The sequence below is a fragment of the Eurypyga helias genome, unplaced genomic scaffold (assembly GCF_000690775.1).
Source record: "Eurypyga helias isolate BGI_N326 unplaced genomic scaffold, ASM69077v1 scaffold26126, whole genome shotgun sequence".
Taxonomy (NCBI): Eukaryota; Metazoa; Chordata; class Aves; order Eurypygiformes; family Eurypygidae; genus Eurypyga; species Eurypyga helias.
Window position 1 is genome coordinate 14,179 of NW_010256362.1, and position 15,372 is coordinate 29,550.

At 40.1% G+C, this 15,372-nt stretch overlaps 1 protein-coding gene across 1 annotated transcript; it reads right to left on the reverse strand.

The window, feature by feature from the left end:
* Positions 1–486: 486 nt before the first annotated feature.
* Positions 487–15,001, reverse strand: LOC104511155 (radial spoke head 10 homolog B2-like). Its single transcript, XM_010153651.1, is given in 21 exon segments — positions 487–691; positions 1,128–1,323; positions 2,349–2,459; positions 3,434–3,446; positions 4,198–4,329; positions 5,077–5,250; positions 6,296–6,403; positions 7,210–7,358; positions 7,466–7,494; positions 7,496–7,528; positions 7,613–7,724; positions 8,452–8,641; positions 9,110–9,231; positions 9,710–9,851; positions 10,538–10,714; positions 11,580–11,700; positions 12,324–12,409; positions 13,437–13,610; positions 13,817–13,885; positions 14,149–14,224; positions 14,748–15,001. Coding segments are annotated over 21 exon segments (2,673 nt in total).
* Positions 15,002–15,372: the final 371 nt, after the last annotated feature.

Below are 15,372 nucleotides of genomic sequence, written 5' to 3' on the forward strand. Positions count from 1 at the left end.
TACATCATCGCGTCACTTTTTGCTGGTTTTCAACAATATGAAACTTGACTGGTTCCCAAAGACCCCCGAGCAAAGAATTTCCTAGGGTGACCTGTTTGCAGCTCCTGCTTCACAGTGATTTATTTTCACTGTCGAATTCTCACACACTTGTTATGCAGTATTTTGGTCCAATAAACCAGGCTTGAAGCAGAAACCATGTCACTGGGACATACAAGAACCGGTACCTTATCGTGACTATATCAACACTGAGGGAATTTTTAGGTACAAGTCAAAGACTGAGTTCTGGAATGGTTTTGTTTCAAGGGTTACACTCAGGTCAGTGACTCTTCTCTTGCCTGAGACCCGTGGTGTAAACATAGTTTCCCTCAGACCTGCAAGTCGTGCATACAGGTTTATCATACCTGGGTTTCCCATGGGGTTCTTCTGCTGTTGTGTTTTCTCATTCAGAGTACTTACTCAAAGACTCAGTAGTTCTCATCAGAAGATTTATTTCTTCTTTCTCTTTTTGCCAGCAAGCCCCTTGGTAACACCTGGGGGTGCTACGCTGGGCGCCTCTTCCTTTGGAGGGGATGCTGGTTGCGTGACAGGCTCCTCTAACGCCTTAAAATCTTCACTCTTGGAATCAAGTGTTTTTTCTGCTGCAGCTGCTTCTTGCCTTTTTGCCTCTTCTGCTTCTCTTCCAGCAGTAAGTCTGAGTGAACAAAGTTTAAATTTAATGTACTGCAAGAGGGGGGAGTCAGATTTACACTGGCTAAGCAACTCCAGCTCAGTTCTCAGCATGAGCAGTGTAAACTGCCATCTCGTAGAGAAGCAGAAAATCTGTCCGGTTAGCACCTGAAGGAAGTCTGACTTGCAGTACGTAAAGGAATGTCTTAACTGCCTTTACACAGCGCGGGCTCAAATGCCAGGGAATCCGAGAGATCGGTACCCTGAAAGCTGCCTGTATTCGTTACTCCCGAGAGCACCGGAAGTCACAGGAGTTACATTCTGTCACTTCTTACACGGGGCTGAGTTTGTCTTCCCAGTTACAGTACGCCACACTGCTGTGCTAACGCACATGGATGTGCAGCGATTTTCTCAGTGGAAGCTGAGTGATAACAGTACTTCAGATAAAACACCACACTCACTTTGCCAGCTCCTCGTCCTTGATCCTTCTCAGCTCAGCCAACGCAGCATCCCGTATTCGATTTTCTTTGATCTTTTCCCTCAGCACTTTTTCATGCTGATAGGCCGGGAAGAACTTTGTTGTAAAGAAGATTTGGACCTGACACATCCACAGGCTAAATTCCTCATCTTGGGTTTTTTTGGCTTCTTTCGGTTCATCTGCAGGATGTAAATTAGATGTTTGTTTAGCAGGGCACTTCTCTTCCCGATGCCTTTGGGACTACAATAGCTCAGCTCTGATACTCTGCAAGGGGAAAGTTGGCTTCTGCACGGTACGGAGCATGGCAGCTGTGAGAAACTGAACCGACAACGGGAAACCGGGTGGCCCTTTTGTGGGTCCTCAGTGACTGCGTCCCTAGCAACGGCATCAGCAGAATACGAACCTTCCCCCTTAACAAGTGGCTGCAGTAACCTGACGAGAGTTCGGTGTCCCCGGGGGAATGGAGGCACGCACATGGCTACCTGGAGGAGCCGAATGGCGTGCAAGCATCCAGTTGTCGTGCCTAGTGCAGAAGAGGCTAGGGCCTGTCTGCTGGGCCTGTAAAAAACTCTTTTCTCAGATGTGTAACTTAGTCATCAGACTTCAGTGAAAGAGCTGAGGACTACACAAAGATCCTTCCCTACCTCTGTTCTTGGATTTGGGCTCTTTATCTGCAGAGAACATCTCCCAAGCACAAAGACCAACCCGGATGAGATCTGCTCATCAGCTAGAGGGGGGATGGTATAGAAAGGTTACCAGCCTGACTGTGTGAAAATGGTTACTGATTTCTCTTCCGTGTGAATGCTGGCCTGGCATGACGTCCCAGCTCACGGTGGCAGGACATTAGTAATAATTCTTACATTAATAAAAGAGGCCAGACATAGCAGTCATATCCTTTACTTGTCCGAGGCAGGTTTGCAGAGTGAGCTTCTCTCAGAATAAATACAAATTACAGCTTACAAATGCCTTACAAATAAAATGTGCCATTTTAAAGTGCGGGAAACTGGTTAAGTCAGTACTTAAATGTTTCATTTAAGTTTCATATTCTTTAAAAAATTTCTTTTAAAAATCTTCCTCCAGAGTTAATGTTCATTTGCTGCCCTCTTGTGACAAGCTGAAATCTGCATATACAACTAAAACTTCACAGTTCAAGAGCCACGAGGGATTTTTTTGTGTTAGCCTTAAAACAGTAGGACTGCTTTACCTGTCACTTCCTTTGCTGGACAGAAATCTTGTTCTGTTTCTGCATCCCAGCTGAACAACGACGGAACATCTTCAGCATCTCCATGAGTTGTGTGAAATGAGAGGACAGTATCTGACATTTCCAAGAAAGAAAATTAAAATTACTCAGTCTGTACTTCTGTGCATTAAATACCAGGTTTGATCTTCAGCACAGACAAATATGAACGGTCATGTGACTTTACAGCTAGACCTGTGGTTGAAATTCATCTGTACTGATGAAATGTTTGTTTATAATGAAGGCACAGTGCAGAGATCAATCTCCTGTTTCCATGCTCAAATGAGTGGGACAGAACAGGAAGAATTCGGTTTTTAAAAGCCTTTTAAAATTATTTTTGAGGCAAACATGATAGCTTCTAATTAAAAAGCACATAAAGCTTGGATTCAAACTTGCCCAGCTATCTGTGTATAGCAGGTGTGGCAAGCTCAGGGTAAACCTTGTGTAATTGCCACACTGCATGCAGCTACTCTCTGTAATCGCAGTTTATCCAGCTGTTTCAATGCTCAGCTACTGTTTTAATCATCTTTAAAGTCAGTAGGAAGAGTCAACCTCCTCCGGCACCACTGCTTATGGATGCTTATGACAACTACAGTACTCACCCAGTAGAAGTTCTGGAAGAGGATGCCCTCTGCCTTCACAAGGTCTCAGTGGCTGGCAAGAAGTTTTAAATTCAGTTACTAAATGCCTGGACTTGTGTCCAAAGTAACAAGTGAAACCACATGTCCACTTGAGTCTTGTAAATTCCAATCTCCAAAGCATTCTGACAACCAAACGCATTCTGCAATTATGCCGATTTCAAAACATTTAAATTGCAATAGTGTTTCACACTTCCAAGTTTTAGCCAATCACTCCTAACACTTCAGCTTTGCTACCAGCCAGGAAAGCAGGATTATTCTGTTTCAGAGCTCAGGAGAGACACAGGTACAGAGAATGAAAGCTCCTCTTCTTAGACATGTCCCTCTGCTCTTAGCTCTTTCTCTACATATTATTACTCATCTGCTCCTGAGGAAACAATAATGAATTTCTATTCCTGACTTTCAATGTAATACCTGGAGTATATTCCTAGTGAAAAGGAAGGCATAACAATCAGGATGATGAGAAAGATGCTTTGAAATCTTTCCAAATGTTATCCCAAGCATCTTCTGCAGCCTGATGATGCCACTCTTTTCAAATGAGCCACAGTAGAAGTCTCACCAAAAATCAGGTCAAACACCACTCTGTTTTCTAAGTGTTGGTATATTTTCTGTAAGTCAGGAAATTTCCAAATTCTCTGTCTGATTTCCATGATTCCAATAGAGGCCAATATTCCTTACTATCTTACCCCTTACAGTAAGTATCTTACCTTTTGGTCTTGGAATATTAAGAACCTCATTACAGTCACAGACTCAGTACAAATTTGTAAAGGCAGTGAAGGTGAAAAGTTTGCTGGAAGAACTCCGAAAATTGTTTTAGGAATTATATTACAGTTACTTTCCCCAGTGCTTCTGAATGTCTCTGCCCACTTCTCAGCCTCTCACTCCCCGCCTTGCGAATAAAGATAAAACTGTATTCACACTGTTTTGGTTAATGTGGAAGACAGCACCCAATATTCTAAATAACAATAAGCTGTGGGTATGTGTGGCAGCAACCGCTTTGTTAGCAATGGAAATGTACTACTTCCAGGCCCACACATGGATCCAGTTGCGGGAACACACTGTATTTAATATTAGATGAAATTCTCCTTCCTTTCAAAACTTGAAACTACCCTGGCCACGCTGTCAGCCACGAATTGCAAACGCCCTGCTCCATCTTTCGGTGTGGGCTTTTTACATACCTCATGTTTCTTTAGTTCATCTTGTGATAAGACATTTTTGCTTGAAGATGGCCATGAACAAGTGTAAAGCTCAGCTGCCTCAGAAATATCATCATTTATGTGTGTACCAATCATACTTCTGCTGTAAGTGCACTAATAAAAAGCGAACACAAGAAGAGTTGTATGTCCAATGCATTTTAAATTATGATTTTCTTTTAGTCTTGGAAAATCTGGCTATTTCAACTGGACCATTTCACTGTGCCAACTCCATTAATGCTTGCAGTGATGCAAGGGAATGCATTCCACAGGATGGGAAAAATTGGCCAGAGAATGGGAAAAAGTGGTTTTTCATGCTCTGAATTAATAAAAATACTTCCGTCTTGTGCATAATTCCAAATAATAACAATTGTAAGTCATGCCTTCCACTACTCTGTGCACCTGAATCGCACCAGTGTCACAGGGAGCATCTTACAACCTACAAAACCCTCATTCAAAAGGTTAGCAAAAACCAGAGCACAGCTTAACTGCTGGGAAACAGCAAGGCTTGCTAACCGCAACTGCGATGCCATTTTTAAGGACAATTTTAGGCATTCAACTTAAAGCAGGAGAGGCACATCTTCCACCAGTCAACTGGTTGCCAATTGCCCTTCGAACCCCTGAAGACTTGCAAGTACTTTATGTGTACTTAGAGTTGCCTAGGAAAATGTGCAGGTGTGGTAAAACTGTTTACACTGATGTTACAATCTAAGGTAGCAACAAACCGAAAAAGCAGGTCCCAATCAAATGACTGTTTATGCAAAAAGAGGAAATTGGTTTCCAGGTTCAGGAAACAGAACACTCACAGGGCTTACCCTCTAAGTAGGCATCTAATAATATTTAACAGGTCTGCATCAAATTTACCTGAGACAGAGAATATTCTGGGTACAGAGACACATTTGTGGTTCCCTCGGAGAGACCCTCGATTCTAAAGCTCCCTATTTTATCGTCACAATCTACTCGCTCCTTAATCAGATCACTGGTAACATACACCAACGCACAATCAAGAAGAGCTTCCATAAATTCAAGAAAAACAATCTAGAAGAAAACAAACACAGTGATTAATTAATTAGTGTTTGCAAAATCCCTTCATTAACAGGCATATGTACCTGAGCAAGCAAAGAACTCAGAAGTGACTGTGAAGCTTCTCTGACCTCACATGTCTACTCAAACATCCCTACTCCTGAAGACAAATTGAAAAATTCCAGAGCTTAAAAAATTCAGGAAGGTATAAAGCATAACACAGTGTATAAAAGTCATACTGAAATAAAAAACTGCATATTGCTGTATCTGGAGCTAGGTGAAATTTCCGTAACAAATAACACACAACTATTGCTGTTACCCAAAACGTTTAATTGCTTATGATGCTTCCAGAAGGCCCAAGAGGGGGGTGTAAAATGAATCCCTTAGTAAGACTGACACTCTGTTCTGTATATCAGGTACTGTTTAAAAGAATAAACTCAATCACGTCATTTACCACTGAGCGTCAGAGAGTAAGTGGTAATTCTTTAAGGGCAAAGCCCTCTATTAGCAGGTGGCACACGCCGCTTCTACAGTCACTACTCTACCTTGTTGAGGTGGCAGCACTTCACACATCACAAATCAGGTTTCTTGGATCACCAGACTTTCAGGATCAGTGGGTTCACACCTTAATTACTGACCCACCTTAACATTCCCAGCGCACTCCTCGGCAGCTGGAAGTGCTGAGATTCATCCCCGTGTAATCACTGTATACATGCATTGCCAGGCAACTGCCCCACAGACAGAACTATTCCTCGCAGCAGCCTCCTAGAAACAGTATTTCACCCTCTGGGTTATGGCACTCTTAAGGAGTTACCTGTGTGCTCAGCTACGCTGACACTGTGCTAAGGGCAAGATAATAAGCGAAACAGGGAAGACATGACCTAAGGTAAGATATAGGCAGAACAAAGGAAGATAAAAATAGAGGCTCACATCTGTACCCTTTTGGGTTTTTAAAGTTAAATTATCTTCCTCCTGTTCTAGCAGATAGAACAGTATTTGCAGCATTTTTTAAAGTAATTTTAATTGTTCCTGTAGCAATGAAGTTTTTTTCCATACACACCTCCTGCTCCAGGTTGGTACTACTGCTGCCACATAGAGAGGGCCCGTCTTTGAGAAGTATTTCCACAAGTCTTGAAGCAGTCAATTGTTTGCTGAGAAGCTGAAAATCCTGGTTAAGATTAAATGTAACATGTTAACAGCACCCTCAGACATTCCCACACGGACCTAATCTAACTGCCTTTAAAGCCTGTGCCAAAATTTCTAGTGGTTTCCATGTCCGTAACGAATGACACAGTGAATTCTCACCCTACTGAAGTCAACGGGAACTTCTCCTAGGCTGCAAAAAGAGTGTTAAGAGAGAACTTGTGAAAGCTCAGAAGTAAAAATGTAAGAAATTACAATTCTGCCATTTGATTTTTTTTTTCCCCATGAAAAAAAAGCTTGGATTTCAACAGTGGCAGTGACCCAAAAGGCAGGCATCTCAATGGGAATTGTTTCCTGCTTAAGTGTAATCTTGACCTTTCCCTGAATTATTGACTTTTAGTAAAGAGTCTCATGCTTATCATGATGTATATTAAACTAATAGATTATTACAATGGTTTACTGTGTTATTTCAAAAGCTCTGAAATGACAGTCTTTGAGTTCTACCTGTAAGACATTTTCATATATACATTTTACGCTATGGGGGGGGAAAAAAGCCAGCAAAAATACTTATATTTTCTTAAAACACATTTTGTTTAAGGTTTGATTCTTTAAAATTATAAAGTACAAAATCAGAATTTGAGCCTGCAAAAGTGCATAAAGAATACCTGTAGAACAGCTGTCCCTTTAACGTTTGTTGGACAGTTTGTAAAAATAATATCACTCCTACCTTTTCAACTGTGCAGAAGCCACAGGGAGTATTTCAAAATGCTCATTTAAGCTGCACAAATCTAATCACAGAATTTTATTATTTTTTAAAATGTAGATTATTACATTCAACATCCAAAGGAAGTGCCTCATTTTCATGGTGGGTTCAAACGGAGGTCTGGTACTCGGTCTACAAAAAGCTCTGTATATTTCCCAGCATTTATTGATGTAGCTCATAGCAAAAACTGTACATCGTTCTTCAGAAAATAAGATACCTTTAAAAATTAATTGGGAAAAAATAACAGTTACAATAAAACTGCGATGAATGTGGCACTAATTGATGGATTCTGCACAGTACAGAAGAAATACCAACATTACTCACCTTGGATACGACAGGCAGCAGGAAAAAAAAAAGAAACACTTACGCAGATAAGGACCTTCCTCTCTACTGCTGAAACAAAAATACTCTAGTCTGGGAAGATTCAAACTGGTTACACTGAAATAAAGGTCACTAGGAGATGAAACTTACTTGTGCTCTTCATGGTAGATATGAAATGCCAGACGAATAAGGTAAGATAAAAATGTTCTGAACAGTAAATTCTCATGAGGACTATGTATCTCCTCAAGTGGTGTTTTATCACCTAAAAAAAATTGATAAAATAAATCTGTATTGCTATTATGAACATTAAAATGCTTATAGGCATATTGACTTCTCAGCCTTTCCTACCCTCTCAGTCTCTACCTATCACGGTGCAACAACACTCCTGGAACAATCGGAGCAGACACAGCATCACTTCCAAACCAGCAGGCCAAGGGAGAACGGTCCACCTATAGCTGAATCTTATCAGATTCTCCCTTTTGAGAAATGCAACCACAGAGCATACAGGAATGAAAGAGAAAGCAAAGCTGGAGTTAAACCCTTCACATACTAGGGATACTGCAGTGCATCCCTCTGCATATCTAAATGGAGCTGGTTGATTAAGTGGCTCTATGGGAGAAAAAACAACATACTACATGCAAACCAAAGCTAAGAGCCCTGGGGAAAAAAAATTAATTCTTTCGACTTCTCCGTCTCAGACCTCTTGAAACAACATGTAATAGTAAAGACAAGACCAGGGCTGAATCCAATTTTTGAACAGATGGCTCTTTAGAACAATTTTTAAAGTGGTACTTTAATTTTGCATTTTCTCACGTAAGCAACTGAAGTGCCTGGAGAAGCATCCACTGAGCACTCACAGGCACAGAGGTAGTCACCCAGGGCCACCCGACTACCCCAGCTGAGCTATCAGTAGAACTTGACACTCCAACTCTTCACAGCTTACTATTAAAATTCCCCGATTCTAGACCCTGATCAACAGAAATACAAACCACTCAATATCCGATCCATCTCAGCAAGAGTTGTGTTGGAGTGATGAAACCGGCAGTCCTTCAGAAATCTCCAAAATTGGAGCTTAGTCATGATAAAGGTGTTGTCAAGAGACTGATCACAGCCTAAACCACTGTAGAAGGTGTACAGTCTTCTCAGTTCCGTAATATGCCTCAGCACAGCAAATTCCACCTAAATAAAGCAGGATATGAGTTCACCATCATCTCCCAGCAAGGATCACAGGGTCAGCTTGCACTGATCAGGTAACTGGGCATGTAATGCTTGTGATCTTGCAACTTTGACAAGCACATCCCTGGTTAAGTGATCATGACAGCGTTACTCAAGTGTAGTTACAATAGGGAGTTTTTGGTGATTGGTAAAAATCAATCAGTCTCTGTCAGCAGACAAACTTTACAGTAGCTGAAGGCAGTTGCTGAATGCCCTTCCAGATATGTTAATGTATTTTTTATTGTCTTCTAGAGGAAGCTCAGAAGAGGCAATACGGTCTGTTCATTCTTTCTGCTTTTCTGTTTTCATGGCCTTCATATGTTCAAGTAATTCTTTAATAGAAAGAGTTACTTTAATACAAATGAACCAGAAATAGAATAGTATGAGACATACTGCAGGGGAAAACTAAAGTATCAAACAGTAGATTCTTACTTGTTTCAGTTCTTCATGTCTCCCTTCCCCTGGCAACAAGTCAAGCAGTGAAGATATATCCAACTCAATATTCGATCCCAGAACAGAAGTATTTTCTGACTCATTAATGATTGTGATATTCTCTACCATGCAAATAAAATAAATTAGAAGAAACTAGAATGGAATTATATATATACACATATGCAAAAACAGAAAAAAAACCCATATATTATTTCTTATCATATTGACAGTAAACTGAGAATAACAGACTCCTTTATAGTGAGGAGCAGAGATTTCACAATCAAAGCATAATGACTGAGAGTAACTTTGTCAAAACCAACTCCTAGCCAAAAGGAAATGCAGGTATTATACACCTTATGAAACTTTCAGACAACAGTGTTCTAAAAGTATTAGACTATGTAGTGTGGATGTGTCACTCAACTCAGTGTCACACACAGGAAACACAGGGGCGTCATTAATTATTAAGATAATTCCCATCGTTATCAAAGTACTTTAAAGAAATATGCCTCACTCTTGAGTAAATACAAACAGCTTCACATCACAGCAAAAAGGAACGATGAAATGCAAACTGATTAGAATTTGTTTTCTTAAGCTGCTTACCAGTGCCAAAATGACTTCCTGCACAAACGGCATCCAGCTCTTGTGCATTCACTGCATCCACTCGAAAAGCAGGATATTCTACTCTACGGTCACCTATGAACTCCCCTTCATAAACGTGACCATTCTTGAAGACAAACCTGCCCTATAGACAGATTACTTTGATTAATTTCAATATAAATATAAGTCAAAGTTCAGAAAAAGTAACATTAATGTTCTCAGTCATATTTCCTTCTAAGAATCTTGGCGAAAATGCAATATATGAGATAAAGCAAAATCATTTTTCCTACCCTCTTTTATAAAGGACTTTGTCATCTGTTAATTCAAGTATGTTTCTGGGATGAAGAATTGCCCATGTATCTGATTGGTTTTGAAAAACAGCTTGAGGAAAAAACATTTCCCCTCCCCATATACAAAAACTTGTTTGCAATCCTTGGTTTGCATATGTGGCACTCTGCTCAGTTTTATTAAAAGAATCTGTTAACGTGAGAACATCGCTGTGCAAGGACAGCTTGAAACCCACTAGCTTACACTGTCAAAGTCCTGACCAACTGCTGCAAAAATCAAAATGCACCCATTGCACTGAAAATCTCCACAGTAAAACATATTTCTTTATACACACACACATCTGACCACAGAGTCAAATCTGTGGCCCAGCAAGGTCCTTGGAAGGACTCCTTCTGCTTTCAGTGGACTCTGCACTTGAGAGCCCATCCACAATGCAAACTGAATGTTGTTTCCCATATAGAAACCTACGGACCCACGATACAGAGCAGAAGAGTCTCCTCTGGTGTTATCTGTAGTTTTGTCTTACTACTTGTCAAAACTCACCTTGCCATGCTTCTTATTACAAACCCATTCGCCACTGTACACAGCTCCACTGGCATATATGAACTTCCCGTGTCCATGTCGCTCCCCGTTTACAAAATCACCTCTGTATTCATTCCTTAAAGGATACTGAGACGCAGGCATTCTCTTCAAAAACCATATGTGGGTGCCATATCCATGCTGAAATAAATTTGTGTTAAAGTATCTCCGTAACAGCTACTATTGCTACAGGTTCAGACTTTTATAAGGACAAACACCTAGGCATTTTTAAGGGTCGCTGTTGGCAAATCTCTCAAATAAAAGCACCCAGTTGATAGCTGAAGTACTTCAAACCATCCACAGAACTATATTCTGCAAAGGTGTGTGGGAGAAGCACTCAGAGCACACACCAAATCAACACATACTTGAGCCTGCTCTACCGACAGGACTCTTTCTGCCTGAGCCCTTTTGACTGTAACGCTGAACAGCCAGGGAAGGAACACCATGCCGGAGCGAGCCCCATGGTGTTCCAGAAGCTGGACTCCTTGACAATTTTATGCAGAGTGAAAAGACAAAGGAAGTAGCTCACATTCTTTTTCCAACAGAATACTAAATAGAAGGAACAAAAAATGCCAGAAATCATCTCCTTCCATCATAAAACTTTTATAAGAGGGAACAGTGTGGTCTAATATTTTACAGGTGACACAGAAGCAAATTGCCACACATACTCACTGCTGAAGTCATAGCTCAATCCAAGTGTAGTCACAAATATTTAACTTTTTAAACTGTTTTTAATGAAAAAGTTTTATATTTTCCATTAGATAATCAAATTGATTTTGGAAGACTAAGTCAAAAGCTTTTTAAAAATCTGAATATTTTAAAAAATCTGAATATATATTATCTGAATAACATGAGAATCAACTTTCAATAAACAGTCTATTACACCAGTTATCTCAACCAGCAAAAATCATTCAAAGCCCCTTCGATATTGCACAAAGGTCCCTATGGAGTTTTACGAGAGCAACGGACAGATGCTGAACTGAGGAGGTTGCTGGGGAACAAATACCTGTATGCCGCACACCCACTGTCCCATATACTCCTGATTAGCTGTCAACCATCTCATCCTTCCTTTTCCATGACGTACATTTTTCTCCCACTGACCTTCATAGGTATTTCCAGACTTATAGCTGCAAGAAAACAATAAAAGTTAATGAGTCATTTCACACTAAATTCTGAGAGGATCTCATGAAAGCAAGGTTTATGCAAAACTTCATTACTAATAAATTTAGCATTTATTAACGCTAAGTATTAGCATTACTTTGAAAGCTGGCTCACTGTGACAGGCATACAGAGGTTTGATTGCACTGTTTACCTCCTCTTCGGAACTTAGAGATCTCTGTAAAAATATTCACCACTTTTTCCACCCCCCCGAAGAGTCTTGGCCACAGTTAATCAAAATATTCATTTATACATAGTTCCACATATAATTCTTTTATTCATGAAAGCAGGTCCATCTGTTCAACTAAATCAAGTTTATTTATTTTTAAATGTTGATTTGTGGTTTACCAAAGCTGATTTTGGATTTTGTCTTTAGATTTTTTTTGTGGGAATGATCAGTAGAAATATACCAACATAAAAATGTAAGTTGTAGAGAAGGTCTATTTTATTCTTATAAAGCACTTTGTACGATTATTTACAGAAAATACATACTACTATGAAATGGCAGCATTTGTATCCATTTTAAACAACAGGAGAAACTGTATGATAATACATGTAAAATAAAGATAAGAACAAGTGCTATCATGTTTACCATCTCATTCCCCATCCTTCTTTGACGTTATTTACCCAGTCACCTGAATACCAAGAGGTATGATCCTCATCATAATAAATGGTACCCTAAAACAAACAATAGTCAATTTAAATACCTAAATATTCATCTACGCTAATAACACGTCGCATACAAATGTGACACGTAATTATGCTCTTATAGTCACTTTGAAACACTACTTAAAGCAAATAAAGTGATAAAATTAAAAAAAGCAACCTTGTTTGATGAATATTATTTAATACTTTAAAAAAGCCCAAGTGTTCAAAACAAAATTGTATTACATGATGTCAATTCTACAGGTTTTTCAAACCACTTAGAAAGACTTTCAGAGAGCTAACTTTGGCAGCTTAATCTGAGGTAAATCAGCGTTCCAGCTCATTCAGAATTCAACTTCCAACAGTAGGTGTACAGCATTAATTGTTCTCTCTTTATCTGATAGTTTCCTCTCAGAACAAACTGGTCAGACCATTGCACTGGTGACCATCCACAGCAGCCTGAGTGCCTTTAGTGTCTCGTTAGTGACACAGAGCAAAAAAAGCCATGATTAGAATGGATTTTCCTCACATGCTGAACATCAGCCTTCAAAATGTCAGGCCCAGAAAAGCGTTTCAATCTGGATGCACAGAATGGTGACAGATAAAGCACTACTTGACTTTAAAAAGTTGGAAATAGATGTTACTTACACTAGACAAGGCAGTCTTAATTGTAATTATCATACTTGGTCTGCTTAACACATTTGGGAGGTGTGACAAACACATTTTGTCATTACGCGGAAGCTAAACGTGGCTACTGATGCAGTCCTCAGTTTTGACTTTGTCATCATCTACCTGGAGCACCATAAATGACAAGCTACACAACAGGCCAATTACACTTCTAGGATACCTTTCACCCCCTCTACTATAAACAGTGCCCCATCTAATGGTTTTAATTAGCATCCACGACTTCAGAGAAGACCCTTAGAAAAAAATAAATCTCCACGTAGTACAAGACCATGCAATGGCACAAAACATTTTTGCAAAACCTTTGCACAAGAGTGCTTGCTGTTCTAGAACGTGGTCACTCAAGATCTGGCGCTCATTTGGTGTTCTTACTTACCTTTCCATGTCTTTTGCCTTTACACCAATAGCCAATGTATGAAACAGGACGAGTACCGCTCCTGAAAAATCCAAATCCATGCCTAACTCCATCCTTGATTGATCCTTCGTAAATGCTGCCATCATTCCATGTATAACGGCCGTTAAACATCTGCACATTCTTAACAAATGTTCCCTAAAAGATTAGATTACAACATCTAAAAAAGTGACTCACCATTCCGCAACTACCTGGGAGAAGTCAGGCTTGTGACTGAAATCACTGCCATACTTCTGCAATTCCCGCCCATACTGTACCAACTACTGCAACTTATCTATTTTCCTTCAATTTGCACATCCTATTGGCTGTAACTGTGGACAGTTATAGATTAAACTGCACTTTACCTCGTACTTCACTCCGTCAGCCCACGTGTAAGTCCCTTGGCCATGCATGAACCCTCCTGAAAACATGCCCTTCAAATGAAGAGAACGGCATCGTTTGCACATTTAGTCTTACCACAACCGAAGCCTACAGTGACTAACGTTTCAAAATAAGGACATATTATTTCCCCTCCAATTACTAGTTACAAATGAAGTTGTAATGCCAAAAACCAACAGAGCTTTCAATCCTTACACATTCTAGGTGCTCAGTCTCCTCCTACGTTAACAGAAATAGCCTGTCTGTTCTAGACAAAGATCTGATCCACTACTACTGTTGTAAAAATGTACACACTCACCTTATATGTATTTCCCCCCTCAAAACAGGCATATCCTTCACCTTCATACAATCCATGGACTTTTTCACCTTCATAGCTGCAAGGAAAACAAACTGAAGATGAAGATTTCAGGTCACTGCTAGCAGACCTACATCACAACAGACGTATAATAAACGACCTTTGGTTTACCACGGTCTACACACAGGCCAATTGTTGCATCTCGTGTAAAAAACTGAGATACCACAAGATTTCCCAATTTTTGCGCCTTCCTTGTAATAGTTCACACAACTGCTGTGTTGCTTTAGACCCGTATTTCTTTCCATTAAGAAAACAAAGCACACAGGAAGCATTTACTAGCTTAAACCAGGCAATCTGGTCAGTATGTGAAACATTACATATAGTCTCCCTGAACTACCAAAGGATTTGGTTATCACTGGCATCCACCTTCTCCCACAGTTCAGGATATTCTTAAGGGATATGAGCTGAATAACTACTAGGCCTGAATAACCCAACTCACTGCCTCAAATCAGGAGTCAAATTCATGTTTGTATGACACTGGGTACACCAGAGATATTAAATGAGAACTCTTGACTTCACTGATGTATTCGTAACACACGTACCTTTTTACAATAACTCGAGTAAGAACTGGCTCTTCGTAATACTGAGGAACATCTTGGACTGGAGGTTCCTCCACCTCCTCTGGTTCTTTATCTGGTATCACTGCATTTGCCTGTGTTTCTCCCTCCCTGTTCACTAAGGTCTGCAAATCAGTCAGCTCTGTGGAAGTACTCCCAACTGTAGTATCTTGTGCAGGAACAGGAGGATGTGCAGATTTTTCTGCCTTCTTGCCATCTTTCTTCTTATCCTTTGCCATACCTACTGAATTGCTTCAACGTGGATTTTCCTTCCGAACACTTAATATCTTATGTAACAATTTCTTCCCCCTATAATCTGGTAACAAACAAAACCCAACAAAACAGCTAGCTACATGAAAAATTATCAATCTTTTACTTGTTATATATGCATATTTCAAGCTGTCTCTGTAATGAGTTCCTCAAGGCAATGGTTCCAGCGTGTGGCAGGCAGAGCACGGGGCTAACAGGCAGCGACGCCTGTGAGTTACCTCTACGAACTCCATCAAAAGCACTACCATAGGAGTGCTGTCAACAGACTTGCTACAGGGAGATCCCCACCTTTAGTACGAGATTTTTAGGTGTCTAGATTCAATCGTGGCAAAGTTGCAAA